A 22,948-nucleotide genomic window follows, 5' to 3' on the forward strand; every position below is an offset into this window, starting at 1 on the left:
AATAATTGGACTTTGGTTTAGATTTTTTGATAGTTTCATGTGCTTAGCAATATATGAGAGAAATTTGGTGATCACTGAGCGTTGTTTAGGTGCATTAAATTGCGTTAAGCTTTTCCCTTTGCCTCAATGAGGCAGAAACGCTTAATGTTAGATAACAACCATAATAATTGGACTTTGGGTTTGACATTTTGACAGTTTTATGTGCTTATTAGGAGCAATATGAAAGAGAAATTTGGTGATCATTGATCGTTGATTAGGTACATTAAACCACGTTAAGCCTTTTTCTCGCCATAGGCGCCAATGAAGAAGAAAACGTTAATGTGAGATATCTTCTATAATCGTTGGATTTTGGTTTATTTATTTTTTTTGACAGGCTTAAGTCTTCATGACAAGATATGGCCATGCGAAATTTGGTGATGATTCCTCGTTGTTTTCCTACCTTAAGCCACGTTAAGCTTTTTCACTTTAAGCGTTTTAGAACGTCCCCCCTGTGCTCATAGGGATATCCTGTAAATCTGTCACTCTGCCTGCCACATTCGCACCTTTAAAAAACAGGAAAGGTTTAGTTTGATTTAATATGAATGAGCAAAATTATCTGTTTTCTTTTTGTCATTGTGTCTGTAGTAACATAATAAGAAATGTTTAGTCTTTTTTTCCCCTGTAGTTTAGTTTAGGGAAGTGTTTCGTTTTTCACAGCCGGAGGAGGGGCAGGCACTGGGCGTCATTCACTCTTATAGCCGCCCCTGGCCCCCACACGGTAACAGCTGACTAAGGTCCGGCCGAGCCGCGCTCTCTACGTCAAGACGCAAGAGGATTTAAAAGGCAAGCCTGTGCAGCTCCAGCTGGAAACTTTCCAGCCCCGAGACCAGCGTGTCAGCATCCCCCCCTCACCGCGCCGCTGCAGCTTCCAGCCATGTCCAGCGGCGGCAACAACAACAACAACACCAAGGCGGCGGCGGCGCGCGTCGACGCGGCCAGGAGAGTCGCGATCTTCGGAGGGACGCACGGGAACGAGATGTCCGGCGTGACACTTGTCAACCTGTGGGTGCAGAACGGCGCCGAGATCCAGAGGAAGGGGGTGGAGATCAAGCCCTTCATCGCGAACCCGAAGGCTGTGGAGAAGTGCGTTAGATACGTGGACACGGACCTGAACCGAGCCTTCACGCAGGAGAACCTCAGGTATACGGACGCGCTGGGCCGGCTGACAGCTGCGCGGTGGGGTTGGGGGGGCTGAGCGGCTGGTGTTGAAACTTTATTACAGATCCACAAAATAACTAGACCGGGGTTTGTTTTTGCTGTCATCCGCTGATCTGAACCCACTTGTACAACATTTGCATGAAGAGGCACACGGTGTACACGGCAGGCTGCATGGGACAGGGCGCGCAGATCGCAGCCCGCCATTCACTGTAAATAAAGTCTCGCACCTAGTCCCTCTTTTCGTGCCGTCACGTGGATCGGCATCAGGGTGTCGGTATCATAGGTCGGTGTTTGGGTCCAGTAGCCAATAACAGCGCAGCGGCGTGTCTCCCTCCTCCTCGGCCGGGCCGCAGCTGACTGCCAGACAGCCCACAGGAGCAACGTGAGCGGAACGTGACCGAGCTGCGCAGCGACACGCAACCGTCTCAGCTGTCACTGACTCTGTGTCGTTCCCATTCTGCGAGGAGAACGAGGTATTACGCAAAAGCGCCGCGCGCGTGCGGGCTATGTGCACGAGCGTGCACAGGCAGAGGGCCTTTGTTCCGGAGGAACAACAGCACCTGGTTTGTCACACTTCACCGCAGCGATCCCACCTATTCCTGCTGTGCGGAGCACTGGCAGGTGGTCGGTGGTAGCTCGCTGTAATAACTTGCATAATTGTGGCGTTTTGTCCATTGGATCATTACAGATTTATACATAACGCACAGTTCATTGTCACACTTACATGTCCAGATCATCAACCACGTTTTAATACCATAACATGGACATGGACAGAGTGAATACAAAAATCAGTTTTCACAGGATTTAGATTTTTCTACTAACGACAAACGCTATCTTTCAATCCGAACTTTGACTAGGCCACTTTAAAGTGTTCATTTTTCTTGTAACTAGTCAGAAGCAGGCCTGTGGCTGCGCTCCAGATGGTTGTCCAGCTGCATAACCCACGTGTGCTTGTGCTTACACGTCACGAACTGATGATTCTACTTTAGGATTTTCTGGCAGAGAGCAGAACTAATGGTTCCGTCGACTAAAACGAGTTTTCCAAGCACCCTCAGTCCAATAAACTGCTACTATCACGTTTGATGGTTGTTGTGATTATTCTCAGGGTGTTGTTCTTTTTTTTGGAAATACCAGGCTGGTTTTGTGTGACACACCTTCCAAAAAGTTCCACTTTTGTCTCGTCGGTCGGTAAACAACATTTTGCCAAAAGTGCTGAGGTTTATCAATGATTTTTTAGTAAATGTGAGGCATGCCTTTATGTTCTTTTCCCTAGTTTCCCCAGTTGTTGTACCATTAGCTCTTACTTTAACTGGGGCAAGTGAGGCCCGCCGAGCTTTGGGTGTTGTTCCTGGTTCTTTGTTACCTCCTTGGTGAGTCCTCAGTGCACTCTGGGATGATAGGCTGGCCACTCTTGGGTCCATTCACCACTTTGCCGTGATCTCTGTATTTTTGGATAATGGCTCTCACTGAGGTTTGCTCACTGAGTCTCAAAGCCTGAGGAATAACTTTCTTACCCTTTCAAGACTGATTGATGCACATTACTTTATCTATTCCTGAATGTCTTTCAATCGGGACATGATGTGTTGGCTCCTAAATAGTTTATTGGCCTACTTCATGCTGTTAGACGTGTCCTATTTCAGTAATTAGTTGATTCTATTGATCAAGCAGTAATCCAGCCTGGGTCTGGCTATTTATCATGAACCCAAAACAGGTGCTTAGGGTTCGTTTATGTTTTGGCAACTATTGTTGGAATTACAGATTTAATTTTTTACAAAAGGAGCAGGTTGGTTTGGAGAGCTTTGTTTCCTTCATGAGCAGAATCATCATTTGAAAATATGTTTTTGTATTTGCTCAGGTTATTTTTTGTCTTACATAAAACCTTGTCTGATGATCTAAAACATTTGTGTGTGTGTGAAAAAGCAAAGAAAGGAGAACTCTGCAAGGTGGAAATATTTATTCACAGCACCGGGTTTGTTTCACGCTCCAATAAACTGCAGCTCCCAAACCCCTGGTAATTATTTCAGGTAGAGGTTTAAACATTGCACTGAAACTTTGCACACACTGACCAGCGTTTAGTGATTCTTTAAACATCCCTGGCTATGGTGTGTCACGTAAACAGATCTCAGACCTGCAGCAGACATCGTTCTGGAGCATGGTGTTACTCTAGATTTAAAATTGACAATATCTATAACAAAGTATGAAAAACTTTGTTATTTTACATAAAGTTAAGGTGAACTTTGACCCTTCTTGTTGAATCTTCCCTCAGTTTCAAGAAGGTTGGTGACCCATGTTCTGGAGCTTCTGGTTGAGAAAGAACAAAAATATACTCAATGCCAAATGTACCAAGTAAAAAAAAAAATTATCAAATTTAAAATGAGTTAAAATTAATTTTAGAGAATGAATGTGTTCATAATATTGTAACAAAAATTATACAGATTCACGCCTAGTTTAAAGTGTGGCTGTGTTTTTCTAGTTGTTTTGTATGGAGATAAATATTTGAACAAATTTGTTTGTTTTATTTGGACCCCCATTAGCTTCAGTATAAGCTAAAAGCTATTCTTGCAATTTATTACCTCACATTACACACTATACACACACATGACATCTATACAACATTTAAGATATATTTTACAATTAAGCTTCTGTATATTTTACAATTTTACAGAAGCAGTTGGTGTGTAGAAAACATCTTTTAGGGGTTTAGTACTTTATTCACATAAATACCCGAGCACATCTTTGCACAAACATGTTGTGTTTTATTGAGCGTGGATACGTTTTGTTTTTTGTTGTTGTTTTTTTTTATTCTAAAGAGATAATGAATCCGAGAGCTTGGACTGTGTGAGAGATGCGTTGGTTGATTTTAAAACTGCATTGGCTTCATGCTGTTCCTCCCCTCTGAAGGCGACGTGTTATTGAGATAAAACTCTTTGAAGCTCTTCTAAAAACAGCTCACAAAAAAAAAAAAAAAAAAAAAATGCCAGTCTGACAGCTCTGCTTTTCCTCACACTCAGCACCTGCGTGTGCCTCAGCGGTGGACCCATATGCGCTGGAGTCCACAGTTGCTCGCAGCGTGCTTGTGTGCTGATGTCCTGACGACACATATTTGGAGAAAACGGCGTCCTAAGACCAGATGTGGTGTGGGTGAAAGAATGTGTCCCGCAGAGGTCCTTTTTTAAATACCTGCTGTGGTTTAGAGAGATTTCCAGACCCGTGGTTATTTCTGAAATGCATCAGAGACCCCGAGAGAAGCAGGGCAGGTCTTGCTTTGTGAGCGGAGCAATGTTAAGTGGGAGTTTGACCAGAGGATAAAGTCACAGATCCTTTAGTGTAGATCCTTCTTCATAAAGGAAGCTTTCCATCCTGCCTATTCCAACCACTGGTTTTTACAAATAAAATGAGAGTTAATATCCTCAGGGTGATCCTCTTAAATACTCTCAGGCCACAGCTGCACAGTGCAGACTGCTTTTTAAAACCGCGCTATTCACACATCCATGAGCATATTGCTATTTCAACCCTATAACTGTCAACAATTTTTTTTTTCTTGCCAGCCCTGCCCTCCAGTAATCTAGCCGTTTGTGTCCTTCAGTGTGACAGGAGACGATGAGCTGCCCTACGAGGTGCAGAGGGCCCAGGAGATCAACAGGATGTTCGGACCCAAAGGAAGCGCCGGAGCCTACGACGTCATCTTCGACCTCCACAACACTACGTCCAACATGGGCTGCACGCTGATCTTGGAAAGCTCCAAAGACGCCTTCAACCTGCAGATGATGAATTACATAAAGGTGAAGGCCTCTTGGTGCGGTTTTCGGTCAAACCGTAGGCCAATAGTTAAAGATGGCCAACCTGTGAATGTGTTTCACATGGTGCTTGGTCATGTTTCCAAACAAGTCAAAATCATTTTTTTTTTTTTTTTTATTTCCTTTATTTAACCAGGTAATCCCCGTTGAGATCTGGATCTCATTTTCAAGGGGGACCTGGGCATTTAAAAAGGACCTATTGTGAAATAATCACTTTTTGCAAGTTTTTGTACTTCTCCACTGCTTCTAGAAACATACCAAGCACTTGTTGGTGTCTGGAAAACCTCCCGATTATTACGGTACGTCACAATCAGCGGGCACTGCTGATTGTTACCTAGCTACCTACCTAACTCCAGCCAGTGGCGGTTCGAGACCAACTTTCCCGGGGGGGTGGGGGCTGTGTGTTTTTTCATGAGAGTACAGAACAAAAGAATGAAACAAAACAAACAGGGTCATATATTTCATAGTTTAAGATATTAAGTGAGCCTCTGATGAAAAGAGCCAGATGTGACTCTGGAACTGCAGGTTGCAGACCCCTGATCTAGCAGATGAAAACCATGATCCTATCTCAATACGTCTGAAGCTAAATAAGCAACACCTTATTATTTAAACCACGTTAAAGTAAAACTGTGAAGGTAAAAAATTAAATTGGTCCAAAGGACCAATAAGATACGTTTTTTGTGGCAGCATATATGACAAATTGATTTAGTGTTATGACTACAGGGTACAGGGGCCAAGCCCAATCCCAAACCTAGCAGCCCAAGCAGAGCTCCGCCCACTTCATCGGCTGGTTTTACCGCGTGTCCAGCATGAACATGATTTGTCACTTAGCAAAATATAACGCTAGCAATACTGATAGCTGAAAGACTAAAAAACACAGCAGACAGCTCAGGGTGAAACATGTTTAGAAATTTAAAGCAGGTTTAGAGTAATAATAACCAATGTCTTAAGCTGTGGACGTCTCATAGGGCACTGTTCAACCTACAGTCCAAAAATGGAAAGTGCTGGCCGTGGCACATCAGACCAAATATGGCTTTCTACTCAACATGCAAAGGCCATGTATGGTGTAAAACCAACATCCTGGACATAACATACCACTGCTGAAATATGGTGGTGGTAGCAGCACCACGCTGTTGGACTCATGCAGGTCCAAGATGGATGGGGAGATTAGAGGCTACAACATTCAGGACAGCATCCCTAAAAGTACAGCCAGAACTGCAAGGTTAAGCTTGTTACAGCAGTGGGTTGACCTGCATTTTCTTATTGATTATCAGCGTAAACAGGGCTAAATACCAGTGCATGCCACACTTTTCAGATATTTATTTGGGCAAAAATGTAGAAAACCGCATACCATGAATCTTTTAAATGATTTGCTACTTTGTGTTGGTTTATCATATTAATATACATAGGACATTTTGTTTATTTAGATGATTCCGCCTGTGAGGTGTAATTTGGAAAGACTTTTCATTTTATCATTAATAATGTGGGAAGAGAAATGTGACGAACTGGAGTCACTGATTCTAAGTTTTCTGTCAGTGATTTACTGGAGCTTGAATAGAAAAAATTAGAATATCATTAGAATATGTTACTAGAATATGTTAAAATGACCTTTGTTTGTTTTGTTTTCTGGGGGGTGGTATGTATGTAGAGGATTAACCATCGTAGTAAAACCATATGGTTGATACCGATAACATTTTTTTAAATAAAAAGCCCTGGAAAGCTAAAATCCTCTTCCTATTCTAGTGTGGTTGTTTTAATAGAAAAGTCAGGGTCCTTTGAAACAAAGTATAACGGTGTTTTCAGCAAGCTATAAATCAATTTGAATCAGAAAACATCAGGAATCAAACCATTAGCCATTTAAACAAGGCCTTGTTATGTAATTAGGGAAACTAGAGAGATAGGGTCACTTAAATATTTCCTGCTAGAATTTATTTAATATTAACAAACTGATTTTGATTCTTTCAAAATAAAGACAATAATTAAAGTAGAACCTTAACTTTATGTAAAATAATAATAATTTTACGTAAAAATTTATTTTTACATAAATAAAAACATGCTTTACATTCTGGCATATCTTTGTTTTCACATGCATTCTCTCATGCTGCAGGATATTTAAAGACAACAGTCTGAGCAGACTTTCAGCTCCAGTTTGAGATTATTAACATCTGTTTTGGAAAGTGGAGCATTAAAGAAATTTTAAAATCTTATAAGATGCCTCCCTTTCTTGCTCAAACGTAGTGCCTGACTGTACATTTTCTCTCTATTTGAATCATTTATCAAGTAACATTTTCATTTGAGCTTGTTGTGCCATCTAGACATTTTTTGCTGTGATCCCTCATAATTCATACAAAGGGCCCTTTGCAGGACAAACTTTGTTGAGATGTAAAACAGCGAACAAAATCCAATAGCTAAAAGGTCTGAATGGTTATTTGATACGCCGAGAGAACATTTTGGTGCAATATCCAAAAGGCCATTAAAACCAGATCATTCAAAACACATCCAAAGTCGTTTACAGCCATTTTTGATGTACAGTCTTAAAGGCTTTTTGCAGATTATGCATGGCCATGCAGCCAAGCTTTTCTATATTTACCTCCTGCCTGACGGGCTCAGTTAAATCCACGCTTTCAGCACAGCGGACGCTCTCTTTGATTCGTCTAATCTTCACGATATGTGAGTTGGAGCTTTAACTCTAACTTTGGGACAGATTGACAACATGGGCACATGACACAGATGTGAAGAATCTAAATGGATGTTTCTCAGCCTGCTCATGGTATGGCTGTTACACAAGGTTTTCGTGTACAAAGCTCACACCAGAAGGTATTTGAACCTAACCTGACCCTAGCCAGATGTATTTCGCTCCGGCCTAGCTTCACTCACATCCATCTGGAACTGATCCATAGGAATGGCCTTTTTTGAAGGCTGGGCCTTATCAAAAATCCTTGCATATATATGATTGGATAAGCCACTTGTCTGTCATCTTTATCGACGTGCTATTTCAACCACTCACACCGAAGCCAACCCGTGACGCTGATGAGAGCGAGGCAGGAAAAAACAAAACTTTTTTTTTTATGTGTTTAGGGCTCTAGTGGCACGCGTTTTATTGACAGTGAGCTGACAGGAAGAGAGAGGAAGACAGGCGGCAAAGCGCCGCGGGTCGGAGTCGATCCCGGGCCGACCACGTTAAGGACTAAAGGCCTCCTAATATGGTTCAGGCTAACCGCTCCGCCGCGGACGCGCCCCGGAAAACAAAACTTGCCAAATGCGGTCGGGAGAAGGGCGAAAACATGGTTTCCACCAACAAAAGCCTTCAGGGCCGTTCTCTGATGTTCTTTTAATGAAACAATATTAGGTAGATTGGATAACACGGAAGAAATAGCAGCATCAATGTTAACGCTTGCTTCCTCGATGCGAGCCGCCATTGTTGTCTGAATCAAAACAGTCTCACGTCATGGTCGCTTCTCCACTACGTCACATCTATGAAACTCCAGCCCTGCGTCCTGATTGGCTGGACAATAAAATTGGTTGAAGAAATGTCCCTCTATGGAAGATGTCCCAGATGGATGTGAGTGAAGCTAGGCGGAGCTAAGCGGAACGAAATCCATCTGGCTAGGGTCAGGTTAATTCGAACCAGACCAACAACAAAAAAAAGCCTAATAACCATTTATCATGGTTTTGGAACAGTTTGTTGCAGTTGTTTGTTGTAGTCGTTCAGCTCCAAACCGTGCCAGTAGGGACAGCAGGGAGGGACGATGGAGCCAAATGTGAAATAGTTATTGTGTTTGTTAGGCACAGGACACGTTAGACATTTCTATTTTAATAGAAGAAGATATTTGAAGAATAAATTAGGGGAAAAAAATCACCTGCTCAGAGGCCATAACAGATGTTACTGGAGAAGTTTGAGGGTCCATTTTTATAGATGTTTATGGGACCAAAACATTTGCTAAATTAAAGTTATTCCAGTTTTCTTTTACTAGCACATTCTTTTATTCATATGGTAGTCTTCTTTATAGAGTGGCGTGAAAAAGTATTTCACCTCTTTTACAAATTTTCTTCCGGTTTTGCTTATTTTTATTTTTCTGATCATTAAACACCTCTCCGGGTACTCCGGCTTCCTCCAACAGTCCAAAAACATAACTGTTAGGTTAACTGGCCTCTCTAAATTGTCCTTAGGTGTGAGTGTGTGCGTGAATGGTTGTTTGTCTCTTTGTGTTGCCAGGATGTGCCCCGCCTCTCGCCCAGTAAACGCTGGAGATAGGCACCAGCAACCCCCACGACTCCATGAGGGATTAAGCGGTTCAGAAAATAGATGGATGGATGGATGATCATTAAACAAATTGTACGAGTAGGCAGTGGCGGTTCTAGACCAAATTTACCAGGGGGGCCAAGGTGGGGCCAGTGTTTTTTCACAGGGGCACAGAACAAAAAAATAAAAAAACAATAAAATGGCAATATTTAAATGTGTAATAATATTAAGTAAACCACTGGTGGCTCTGGAACTGCAGGTTTCAGACCCCTGATCTAGCAATTGAAAACTTTGCCCCCAGCTCAATACGACTAAAGCTAAACATGGAACATCTTAAGTTTTAAATTCTTTTTAGTGTAAAACTGCATAGGTAAAAAATAATATTGGTCAAAGGGACCAGTCAGTTATGGTTTCTTTACCATTGGAAATAATTATGAGAAGTGTATTTATTATCATGTCTTCAGTACAGGGGCCATAACAGGGGCCAGGACCATTTCTACAGGGGCATGGGCCCCTGTTGGCCCCTGTCTAGAACCGCCCCTGCGAGTAGGCAAAGATAACAGCAGTAAATATAGAAAATGCGTTGTCAAATGAAGATTTCATTTATAAAGGGAAAAAGATTTGTTCAAACTAACATGTCTCTATGTGTAAATCTAAATTTCCTACTTGACAAATCTAGCCTGGCCAGCCAGACTGACTTACCCCGTACCCATTGTGTATCAGTCTGGTAACGAGCTGCTAGAGCCCGATTTCAAAGGTGGGACTAACAGGGTCAGCGTCATCAGGTGAGAACCAATTGGACAACTACGGACGTGATGCAAACAAACTCCAAACAACGCACTCTATTGTTTTTTTTATTTGTAGTCCGTGAAACATGCCATTGAGCACATTTGTCTAAAAAATATCAGAGTGTTCCGCTTCCCGCGCTGTGATTGGTCCGGTCCGTTTTAGGCTAATTGAGCTCATCCCAACGTATCATGCCTCAATCTACAAAAATTCAAGAACAAAGGTCCCTGACATCTATCAGTTTGGAAAGGTTTACAAAGCCATCTATTAGGCTTTTGAGATCCAGGGGACCACAGTGAGAGCCTTTATCCACAGGTGGAGAAAACATGGAACAGTCCTCGGAGTGACCTGTCTACCAAAACGACTCCCAGAATGCAACTCTTCAAGCAGATCATAAACAAGCACAGAACAATATCTAAAGATCTGCAGGTCTCACTCCCTTCAGTTAGTTTGTAGTTCAAACACGAGAAAGAGACTGGGCAAAGATGGCCTCCAGGGGAGATTACCAAGACCACTGGGTCCCATAAAAACATAAACATCAATCTCCTGTTTGGGAAGAAAATTAATAAATACATTGATCACAAACCCTTTTGGAAGATTTTCTGCGGTGTCAAACATGGTGGTAGTGTGATGATATGGGGCTGCTCTTCTGCTCCAGGACCTGAATGACTAGCTGTAATCAATAGAGCTGTGATTTTTCTACTTTCTACTCACATCTGAATGGCTAAAGATAAGCAAACAGTTTAAAGTTTTCTCACCAATGTCCAGATTTAAATTCTATTGAGATGGCATAACCTTAAACTGACCTCTTGTGCACAATAAACCACCAATGTGGCTGAATTAAAAACATTTTGCAAAGAAGATCAGGTCAATATTCCTCAACAGTGATATTAAACTAAAGAAACACTGCCAGATATTGCAAATGTGTCTTTTTTTTTTTTTTACACAAGGACCAGGTTAGTTTGGATAGATTTGTCCCTTAATAAATGAAATTATCATTTGAAAACTGCTCTTTGTATTTATTAGCGTTACTTTTGATTAAACCTCAGCGTACATGCAGAGAACTCCGTACAAGACAGTTGTAAGGAAGCACAGATATAGATATACAGTAATATTCAACAATTTAGAATATTATTAAAAGGTTCATTTATTTCAGTAATACAGTTCACTAAGGGAAACACATTATATAGATGAACACAGACTGATGATGTTTAAAAGCCTTTATTTATGTTAATTATATTATTTCTTGTCTCCATAATAAAAACACAGCATTTAAAATTAGAATTACATCAGAGTGATGAAAAGCAACATTATTCATGCAGAAATGGAAGCTTGATGAAAAGTAGGTTTAATATCGGCTTAGAGGTTGTTTGTTTCATAAGGTACTTTTAATACAAGCCTCCTAGAAATGCATATTCTAATTTACTGAAAATGCCGATAGATAGATAGATAGATAGATAGATGGATAGATGGATGGATGTTTGCTTGTTTTAATTCCAAATGGGGCCACATACTATTTGACAGCACTGTATGTGTCATGTTTGCTCCTGGAGGAGACGGCTCAGATGTCGTTTTCCACTCTGTCAAGCAGAACCCTAAAACGCTTAGCTAACGTGTTGCATAAGTCTTTGTCACAAAAGCTTTGCTTTTTTTTTTCTTTTTCAAAATATGCAGTAAATAGGACGTTCTTGTTGGTTTTGTTTTCCAGAAAGCCTTCGCTCCTGCTAGTTGTCTTGTTCTGCTGAATGAACACCCTCTGCTGAAATACTCCACCTCTCGCTCCGTGGCCAAGCACCCTGTTGGTGAGTCTCTGACCCCTCGGCTATTTTCTCTACTCTCTGAAGTATGGTTTGGGTTAGTAACTAAGAGTGAGATCATTAACACTTCGAGATCATTCATTGGTAGATGTATGGATAATTTAATTCTGAACTTTACCTATACATACACTCATTCTGGTCATGAATGCCGTAATCTTTTTTTTTTTATCTACTCTCTCTTGGGTTCAGTGATTAACATTCGGAGGCCTCAGTCCAGTTTGGACTCCACACGCCCAAACTGGGTTCTTCTCGGCTTGTGGACCTTTGTCTCATGTCTCCCCCCTCCCTCTCAACTCCATTACCGTTCAGCTTACTGTCAAACAATGGTCCACTGGAAACAAAAAAAAATCAACCCTCTAGCCCTCTAACCTCATTGTGGCCAGGTTTTTCGACCTCTCGAACACTGGTTTGTTTTACCCAAATCCAATTTATTTATAAAGCACATATGAAAAACACAAGTTTACCCAAATTGCTGTAGAAATATAATATATATAAAAAAAATAAAAACCAAGACCTTAGACATAAGACAGACATGACAACGCTCATGAAACTGAAGTGGAAGAGCAAATCAGCTCACGCTGTGTCTGAGGCTAATTCAATTGTTTTTAAAAGGGACTTAAAAACAGGAAGCGAATATGCTCATCTAATATTTTATTCCACAGAGAAGGCTTTTAAGCCTCCTCCTGAAATCCCCAAGAAGGCCTAAATCATGATTTTGGGGAGGCTGCTTCAAAAGCTTAATATTCCCTGATTTATCCATTCCGAAAACCTTTGCTGTGTAAATGTGATCCTTGCCTGTTAGAGCATCCAGTTGGGTCCAAGTGTTGGCCAGGTCGTCCACACAGTCCTTCAGGTGAAAGAAAATTTGCCAGCATGTTCAAAAACAGTTCGAGCCTCTGATTAAGTGACAGACGTTAGAACATCGGCGTCACTGTTCATAGTTAAGCCAGTTTTACGCCTGCATGGACCGAGAGGGGCCCGGCCAAGAAAGAAGCCCCTGCTCCAAAATAGACAAATTGAATTTCAACCTCACATAACAGAAGGAGCTGAGGAGGAGGCGAGGAAACTGACTGACCAAAAGCTGTGGCGGAGGTGACGGGTGACGTGGGGGAAACCGGTGAGGACCGTCAACAGACTGCAGCTCAGCGGAGTAAGAAACTAAGCTCAGGTGCTGAGGGAGAATACCTAACACAGAAGAGCGTGTACGCATGGATCTAACAGCTAAAGCTAAAGCTAATGTATAACACTAAAACAAGAATCTGAACCAAAACACACAAAAAACACAGCACAAGAACAAACTGATAGACTTGAAGCAAAAGAGTGAACCATGTTTGCAAATCTGAGAGTAAAAAAAAAAAAGAAGAAGAAAACTAATCACAACCCAAACATTATCTAAAAATAAAACCACGGTGAGAAAACAAAACAAAAACACGGTTGGATCACGACACAGTCATGCCGACATTAAGTTTCTGGTATGGTCCAGAACGCGGGCATTTTGAAAATGTACCGTCTCTGCCCTTAATCAGGGTCCCTGCCAGGAATCCACCCTTAATGTAAATTAGATTGGCCATTTCTGACAAGAAGCGTGGTGAAATGTCCTCGCAGAGCTATCCCAGGACCTCGCCATTATTGCAGCCGAAACCACGCAGCCTTTCTGGAAGTTGCTGTACAGCACTTTACTAAACATTGAGGGTTAGAAACAGAATATGATTGAGCCTGTGTATATAATTTTTTTACATAACATTCATGCGCACGCAATTCCTGTTTTTATGTAAAACCTTTTAAAGTTAATGGTATAATTATTCCAACCTGAAAACAGAATGATTTAAATGAATCATTAAAAAGCCCCAAATTACTGTGACAGTTATGTCCACAATGAGTGTTTGTAACCCTTCGTGGGCAGTAATAAATTCCCTCTGTTTTATGCAAACACACGTCCCTCTTTGTGCTCTTTCTTTCCCTCCTGCATGGTGATGGCTATCCTGTTTCACAATCGTACTCAAATATCAGGTTGTAGCCTCTGCCCTCTGTGACCTGCTCCTTTTATGTAGCGTCTGGGGGATTCTGTAGGACAGCATCCATTCAGTGCTTGTTGTTTTCTTGCAGGTCTGGAAGTGGGTCCTCAGCCTCAAGGAGTTCTAAGAAGTAACATCTTCGAAGCTATGAGGGTCATCCTGAAACACGCCCTGGACTTCATTGAGCTCTTTAACGAAGGTAGAGCTTCTGATGTTGCCGCGTCTGGCTGCAAAAGTACTTCAAGAAATTTTAACTATTAGGCTGAAATAGACGCTTATGTAAATATGAGGTGTTTGTTAAACAAAATGCGCAATGGAATGAACTGCCCTCTTGAATTTCAGCAAGGATGGATAGATAGAGCTAAGGCGGCGACTTGTCATCAGCTATGCTCTAGAAGAGGGGTGTCAAACATATGGCCCGCGGGCCGGATCCGGCCCGCCGAACAATTTAGTCCGGCCCTGTGGCTAAATGCATTATCATTCTATTAAAAAAAAAAAAAAATGTTTTTTTTTTTTTTCCAGTGTCCTGTCTGGCAATGTGGCAATAAGATGCCACAAAGAGCTCATCAGATTTGACTTTCACAAGTGGACAAGATAAAAGGAAGAGAATGATAAAACAATTATTGAAAAAAACATGTACTTCGTTTAATTGAAAATATGCAGTTCCTATATTGTCCACGAGGGGCGCTGTGTTTTAATTAACAGATTAAGCTTCAGGTGTGGAAAAATTCAAATCATTTCTTAATTTTTATCTGTTTGATGTATTTTATCATGCAGGACAGTGTTTTTAAGTTCCAAAAAATGTGAATAAATGTTTTTCAACATTGTATAATCACTGTGATCAGTTCTTATGCATAATGCACAAGTAAATGTTTAACTGAGTAAAAGTATTGTTGAAATTGCACATACTTTTCTTAAAAACGCTGAGATTATTCATAATATATTGTGTAAAAGTGAAATTAACCACATTTATTAAGTCCACATTTATTAGTTCTATTTAATCTTGCAATGAGTTTACTCGTGTGGCCCTCTTGAGATCAGAGTAAGCTGTATGCGGCCCCTCAACCAAAATGAGTTTGACACCCCTGCTCTAGAAGAAGCAGCATTTTGTAATGAAATGAATGCCCATCAGGCTGACTCATCCGGCGGTACGTCTCTGAATTTCTTTTCATCTGGCTCGTCACTCTGCCGCTCTGCACCCCCCGAAGGCACAGAACGGTGTTTAGTTGCACGGCTGCGCTTTCCTTCCCTTTACATAAGCCAGCTGTCCGTGCCAAGTCCCAGTTGCAGCCTGTTGGTCTCCCCCTGACGGTCCTGCTGTTGAATGAGTCCGCTTGTTGGAAGCCGGTCGCTTTCCATGTCGTGAGAATGCGTCTGCCAACGCTGCGGTAACCTTCTGTCGCAGGACCACACTGGCGCTAATGAATGCGCCGGCATAATGATGAATCGATGTTCCTGCGCATTGAAGCTGAACACCTCAATGAAACAAGGCACTGACCTTTAAAGAACCCTTTCCCTTACCCCTGAAAATGGCTTACTCCATCCGGACACTGGGTAGAAGTGTGGGCGAGGCGTTTGTCCTCATTTATCCTCAACCTTGGCCTTGTTGGAAATGCCTTACTAAAAGCCTCTTATAGATCTATACAATTAAGACACAACGACCCTAAAAAGATTATGCATTTATACATTAAAACCACCAACTTCAGTGTATTTAATTGGGATTTGCTAAACTAGGGGTTCCCAAACTTTTCAGCCTGAGACCCTAAAATGACAGTGCCAGAGACTGGTGACCCCTTTTTGGCTAGTGGTATTTTGTCTTTCTTTTTTTTTTTTTTGGAAATTATGAAAATTAATTTGTAAAATTGCAAGAATAGAGTAATATGTTTGTAAGAACTCTTACAAAATAGTGCAGCGTCCCCCCTACGTTAAAGTGAGAAATGTGGAGCATTGTTTGATGTCACACTTTGATATCTCTTTCACAAATAAGGAAACGCTAAATAATTTTAGCACATCAGTATCAAATCTTCTCGTGACCCCCTGGCGGGTCCCAAAACCTTCACAAATCAGCTCGAAATTGTCAAGTGAAAGAAAGATGATACATGGTTTTCTAATTTTTCACAAAATCATCCCCCTTTTCAATGATACCCCTAAAGCAGGTGTGTCATACTCATTTCTATATTGGGCCACTTTGGCATCATGATGTCATTAAAAGGGCCGGTTGCACCTGTATAGATGACACTTTTGATTTCAGAATTTCATTTCAGTTCACATAGAAATATAAAAAAAATGCACAGTAACATAAAAGTAGAACCCTTAGGCCCAGTTTATACAGGTTATCTGCAAAAAAAAAAAGTTGATATTGGGGTGAGTTACACTTTAAGTTCTCATCATTCTCCATCACTTTTTCTCATTTTGGATATTTCTGGATTGTTTGAATGTGTTGTGGGAAAAATGACATCTAGTGGCAGTATCCTGTTACTACACATAAAAAAAAATAAAAATTTGCTACAGAAGACACAGATTTAGCCACTTTATACAATTTCAAATGGTATATGCCTCTACTTCATGACATGATATGCCTTTTTTGGCTCTTGAGGGCTGGATAGATTGCCTTGACAGGTCGGATTTGACCTTGAGTTTGCCCTTGAGTTTGACATGTGCTCTAAATAAAGGGCTATCATTGAAAGCAGTCAGCTAATTAGGAACAACTCATCCTTTGTGTAATTTCTGTTAAGGCCTCAGAGGTCTGTTAGAGAATAAACAGCATCATGAAGACGCAGGAACACAGCAGATCAGGTCAGGGAGGAAGCTGCGGAGGACTTTAAAGCAGGGTTAGATTATAAAACAACAACCCGAGCTCTGACCATCACACAGCGACTCTGTTCAGTCTGTCTTCTAAAAATTGGTTTGATAGTATGGCTCAATTGCAAACCTACCTTGACTTAGACGTAAACTTTATTGTCATTTTGTATCTACACAGTGCATACAGAACGAAATTTACAGTTTACGACGGTGTAATAGGATTGCAGGTGGAATAAGACATTACAATATAAAGTGCAGCATTAATCAGATGTACTAATGCAGGAGAAAAACAGTGTGTAAGAACAGTGTGCAGAAGAATTTTCAACCATTGTTTATGTGCAAAAATAATGGTGCAAAAAGGCATTTGTATAGAAAGTATGGTCCAGTGCAGATAATATGTGCAAAAATGCAGTAAACGTCAGGTTGTGTACTATTTGAATGGATAATGAAAGTTCGGCAACGTTGCCAATGCCAAATAATGACACTGCCATCCATCAACACAGGCAAGAAGAGCATCAATTGAATAAGTAGCCAATAGGCCCAAGCTGTCTCTGGAGGAGCCCCAGAGAGCCAAAGCTCAGGTGGACACAAAAACTATTAGTGGCAAGAAGAAAACGATTGCAGAGGAAAGCCTCGTTCAGAGTTTGCCAGGCATCACACAGCGGACACGTCAAACATGTGGAAGATGGTGCTCTGATGTGACGAGACCAAAACTGGCTCTGTGTTGGGAAAACCAACTTTGAATTTGACCCTGAACACACCATCCATTCCCCACCATGAAACATGGTGGTGGTAATATCATGCTGTTGGTAAGCTTCTCTTTAGCAGAGACAGAAACCTTGTCAGAGCTCATGTGAAGATGAATAGAGTTCAATACCAAGAGCTTCTGACAAAAAAAAAAAAAAAATCACGTTTGAGACTGGGAAGGAGGTTAACCTTCGAGCAGGACGATGACCTTTAACACGCAGCCACAGCTACAATAGTCTAGTTCAGAGCATATTCAGACGTAGGAATGGCCCAGTCCAACTTAAGTCCTGCATCCAATCGAGAGTCTGTGTCAAGACTTGAGCTTTCAATTCAATCGGTTACGTGCTGCTTTGTGTTGGACAGTGTCATTAAAACCGGCAAGAAAATGAATCGAAGTTTGTGGTTGTGACAAAACATGAAAAGCTTTGAACTCTCGACCGTACGTTATGTCTTTTAAGGTCAAGCTGCTGTTAGTGCCTGCCGGTAACCGACTCTGTTGCAATCAGACCCAATGAATCTGTAAGGTTCTGTTAGAAACACAGAGCATGTCTGTTGTGTGTCGTGTTAGGAATGGAGTTCCCTGCATGTACGGTGGAGGTCTTCCGGGTCTTGGAAAGGATGGACTACCCCAGAGACGCCAATGGGAACATCATTGCCATGGTCCACCCCAACCTGCAGGTAATGGCTGAAGCCTGTTACGCAGCTGCCTTCAGTTTCTTGCTTTCTAGTGCATTAGGAGTTCTACTGAAAACACAATTGCACTATCCTGAAGGAGGAAACTGAACGTCTTTTAGATTGTATTTTTTTTCAGCTCAGGCAGTTACTTTCGCTGCAACGCTTGTTTGCTGTCGTTTCAGGACTGTGACTGGGAGCCGCTGAACCCCGGTGACCCAATGTTCCAAACGTTCGACGGAAAGTCCATCCACTACCAAGGCTCCAGCACCGTCTATCCCACTTTTATTAATGAGGCCGCCTACTATGAGAAACAACAGGCGTTTGTGACCACCAGGCGAGAAACCTTGGTGGCGAGTGCCGTCAGGAAAGCGTGAATTGTGCTCCCGGAAAGGCAAAGGGAGAAAAACAAAACAGAAATGTTTGTAGATTTTGCACGGATTGCAAATGACACACTCGGTGCAAAGTGACATTCTGGTTTAGTTTTTATCATTTTAGTGTCAGAAAAAATCAACTAACTATGCAACAAATCACCTATTAAGCTAAGTATTTATGATACTGAAACTTTAAAACCATTTATTTACATTAAATGAACTGAACCTTTCTTATAGTTTTAAAGACCAGGCCTAATTCCTGTTGGCTTGTTAGACATTCCAAACACCCTCGTTAAGTTTCCTACTGCTGCTCAGGAAGGCCATGGAAGATCAAAACCTACAACCTCTGACCCAGAACTGTTGTCGTCTTCTGCTGGAAACGTGTTGGCAACATCTGTCGGGGTGTGCTGTGTGGCCTTTGATTCTACCTACCTTTAACTCCAGTGGTTGCATCTGCGGTGCTGTCCTGTTGTTGCCTTATCCAGGGGAGGGGGGTTTCAGAGAAACCCGCAAAGAAAACTTAGAGAAGACTTCTTGTAAAATATCTCTATCCGCAAAATGTTATTTTGACGAGAGACGGTACGTGTTCTCTTCCTTCACGCTCCATCGATAGTGTGGGACATATTTTGTAATTATATCAATTCGTATTTTTTCGATACGTCTATTTATGTATGTTTGATTTGAAGAGTCGTGTAGAACCTGTCCAGTCATGGTACTGTCGTTTTTAATGTCTCGTGTCTCTTTTGTGTAACAACGTCGTCCTAATGTAAGTCATTTTTCAATCAGCAATATTTCTATGTGCACAATTTATATTAATCAGTAAAGTACTGTGAAGATTGCCATTTCAATAAATGTAGTACATTCGGGTGTAAGCGTTTGTTTTTCTTTGAATGCTTTCTTTTTCTAATGCGAAGTATCACCTTAGGCCACCAGAGGGCGCCATGCAACAACAGTTTGAACTCCGACGCAATCTGTAGCGGTGTGTTCAGGGGTGCCATCACAGACAAAATAATAATAATAATAATAATAATAATAATAATAATAATAATAATAATAATTAATAATAATAATAATAATAATAATAATAATAAATAAATAAATAAATCATCCCAAAGGCTCATATGTATATATAAAATTTCTTTTTAGGGGCCCTTTTCAGTCAGGGGCCCTTGGAATTGGTGCCCTTGGGTGTGTTCCTGCAGGTGTACAACATCAGTAGCTGGATATTACCTCACTGGTGGAGTAACCAGAACCTGTTGCAGTCTTATGTGAAAAGAAGGTAAACTCTCTTACAATTGTACGAAAACACACAATAATCTAAGGTCATCTCATGATTGTTACGGAGACATCTTGGCCCACTGCTCTTCACACAGTGTTGATGTAATTCACTGAGGTGTGCAGAAATTAACTTATGCAAAGTTCTACTTAAAGTCACTGCAGAATTTCTGTCAGGTTTAGGTCTGGGCTTTGCCAAACTCTCCTTCCTCTCTATTCCAGACATTCTTTCCAATTGGTTGCTGTGCTTGGAATTTGATTCCATGGCTCCCAATCACGCCAAACGTCATCTGTGGGACAGATGGACTCACGTTTGGCTTCAGCATGATACACACAGCGGTTGACCGTTCAAGAATCTACAGCTCTATGACAGACCCCAATCAAATGTGCTCAATGCAATGCAGTGGCATGACTTTAAACAAGCCGTTTATACAAAAAAAAAAAGAATAACAATAATAACAAAAATCCTCCAGTGTGGCTGAATTAACGCTGCAAAGAGTGGGCCAAATTGCAACCTTCAGCAATGTTATGGACTCATTGCCAGTTGTTGCCTCCTAGGGTTGCACAACCAGATGTTAGGTTCAGGGGGTGAAGACGTTTTTACCCTAACCTAGGTTGATTTGGATAGCTTTTTTTTTTCTCTTAGTTCATGAACAATCATTTATAAACAGATTTTTAGTTTTACTTATCACTAACTTTTTTGTGATACTGTTTTATTTTTTATTTTTATTAATATGATACATTTAAGTATGACAACAACCCCAGAACATAAAAATATTTGCACATCACTGTATATTTGTGCATTGTTGTTTTTTTTTTAAGTTGTACTCTCTGTACTCATGTCACAAAGTATATTTCTAGTTGAATCTAGACTTCCTTTGCAAATAAGAGGGTAAAAGAACATGTTTTTATGCTGGCATGTAATAACTAATGTCTGGCATTGTACAATGACAGCTCATCATGCTCCCATTACAGCATGGCAGAAGATTGTTTTGCACGTCTGTCATTATCACCAAACACATCAGGAATCCTGTATATCTGGAGATGAAGGGCTTGGCATGGACACAGCTGGGTGTCGTCGCTGACGGGAAACCTCTAATTTTCCCCCGTTTTTTGCTTGCTTGTGTATCTTTGCGGGCTTAACCTTGTGGAATTTAATGAACTGATATGAGCTGTGCAAAGACATTCGGCCTGTCTACCATTCTGCAGCACATTTAGTAGTGTTTTTTTGGTTTAAGCACCACACTGAGCAAGCGTTTTCCACTTCTGTTTTTTTTTTTTTTTTTTGACAGCTGCTGTTCATGAAGAGTGCACGCATTCCCCCAGCGCTGAAGTCTTGTTGATGTCTCGTAATAGTTCATCCATTTCCTGTAATCGGGCATGAACGTATGGATGTAGCTGGTCTTGGCCTGACCAGTCACCGTGCTCATTACCCCAGTCAGGACTCGGATGACCACAACGATATTCGATCAATAGGCACAGAGAGGAACATGATGTTTAGGTTTTAGGCAGGAATCCAAATGTGCACTTAAAGCAGAATCCAAGGATCCATCTCCCCAACCACAGTCCCCTCCTCAATGCATGGCATTACGTCTGTTTTACTGGAAGAATGCTGCCTGGCAGCTTACCAAATAGTTTGCATGTGGATGCAGCTGCATGGATCAGCGAAGATTATAGACACCGTGTTTAGCTGTACTCCCTTCTGCGCTCCAGAGATGATGTTTATCAGTATGAACGCCCTGACGATGAAAGGTTTGCAAGGTAAGGCGAGATTTATCCCATTGCAGAGTCATTGTTTTTCTGGTTTGCCAAAAGGAAAAAGGGCGCGATGCACTGTTTTTTTTTTTTTTTTTTTGGCTCCCTTCTTTTTTTTTTTTTAAATAGCAGAAGTCAATGCAGACAGGAGAACGAGGAAGTAATTATCTGCATGAAGTTGTGACATGCACCTGTTGTGGTTAAATGCATGTAAAAACCTACTCTGGTTTTTTTTTGCAGTGGCAGGATTCATGCTTTCCCCCTGATTACAGGGTGCAGCCTGATAATCTCAATTGCTTCGGGACTTCTTCTTTGCTTTAAGTGAAACCACTGAAACCATCGGCTGGACGGAAGAACAGTTATGTAAGGCTGTCTGTGCCTTCCTTCTACATTTCTGCTTTGTAGAAAAACAAGCTAGCAGACCACTGCTAGAACTGCAGGGGTTGCTTTGCCAACCAAATGCGTACTACACAGCTTCCCATGTCTGTGATATCAAGTAGAGTATAGATACATCTGGTTAATAAAGAAAAGCTCTTGGTCATTAAGCAGAGGTTCATTGGTGTGGTGTGAGCACAAAACCCCAGCATCAATGGTAAATGAGCTGAATTTATGTTGTGCTTTTCTAGTAAAAGTGATCACTTTAGGCGCTTTACGTACAAGCCACATTCACCCAGTCCCTAACTTTATGTTGTCTGGCAGGTTCTGTCTTCATTGTACAGGTCTTAAATTAATCATGCGTACATGTGCAGACTGAGGCTAATTTGTGGCCCCAGGACTGAATTTGTGCAGCAATTCAAGAATAATACAACTTTGTCCCTTCAAATACCAGAGGCAATAAAGTACCCTATATCATTTAACAAGTGTTGGAGGGATTGCTGCATGGAATAATTCATTAAAACTAGTCTTTCCATGGCACTAGTGATTTCCAAACTGTTCAGATTCTGACCGACTAACAACGGGAGAGATTTGCCCCCCTGGGCTAATTAAAAGGTCAGTTAAACTAGGGTACAATGACAAAAAGCCCACATTAATACTCAACACATGACATCTATTTATTTGGAAGCAAAGCTTGTTAAAACATTTTCTAAAATGTACATCTCAAATATACTTTATCAGTGTGATTATTTTTGTTATTTAGCTTTATTTCTAAATAGCATCTCAAGGCCAACGCCTCCTGATTTGTAACTCATGGTGGGTCATAGAATCCAAGTTTAGGAACTATTGCTTTACAAAATGCCAGGTTAGGTCTTTGGGAATAGAACTCTGTTTAAAATTTGTGCAAACGGTTAGAAATTGATTTACTGCAAAAAAAAAAAAAAAAAAAAAGAAAAAAAAAAAAGAAAAAATCCTCTGTGTACTTTAGTTCTGGAATTTGTTACAAAAGTTGTTAGGGAGTAGGTTGCCTAACAAGGATTGAGTGGTAGATATTAATACAATGCATGCAATGAAGGACAAAAGAACTGCTCAA

At 41.1% G+C, this 22,948-nt stretch overlaps 1 protein-coding gene across 1 annotated transcript; it reads left to right on the forward strand.

Annotated features, from left to right (window-relative positions):
* The first annotated feature begins 659 nt into the window (after positions 1-659).
* Positions 660-19,322, forward strand: aspa (aspartoacylase). Its single transcript, XM_012871242.3, has 6 exons — positions 660-1,179; positions 4,784-4,979; positions 11,732-11,825; positions 13,947-14,054; positions 17,973-18,082; positions 18,262-19,322. The coding sequence occupies exons 1-6, from the start codon at positions 914-916 to the stop codon at positions 18,451-18,453; spliced, it is 966 nt and encodes a 321-aa protein (XP_012726696.2). The 5' UTR covers positions 660-913; the 3' UTR covers positions 18,454-19,322.
* Positions 19,323-22,948: the final 3,626 nt, after the last annotated feature.

Source organism: Fundulus heteroclitus, chromosome 11, assembly GCF_011125445.2.
Source record: "Fundulus heteroclitus isolate FHET01 chromosome 11, MU-UCD_Fhet_4.1, whole genome shotgun sequence".
NCBI classification, from domain to species: Eukaryota; Metazoa; Chordata; class Actinopteri; order Cyprinodontiformes; family Fundulidae; genus Fundulus; species Fundulus heteroclitus.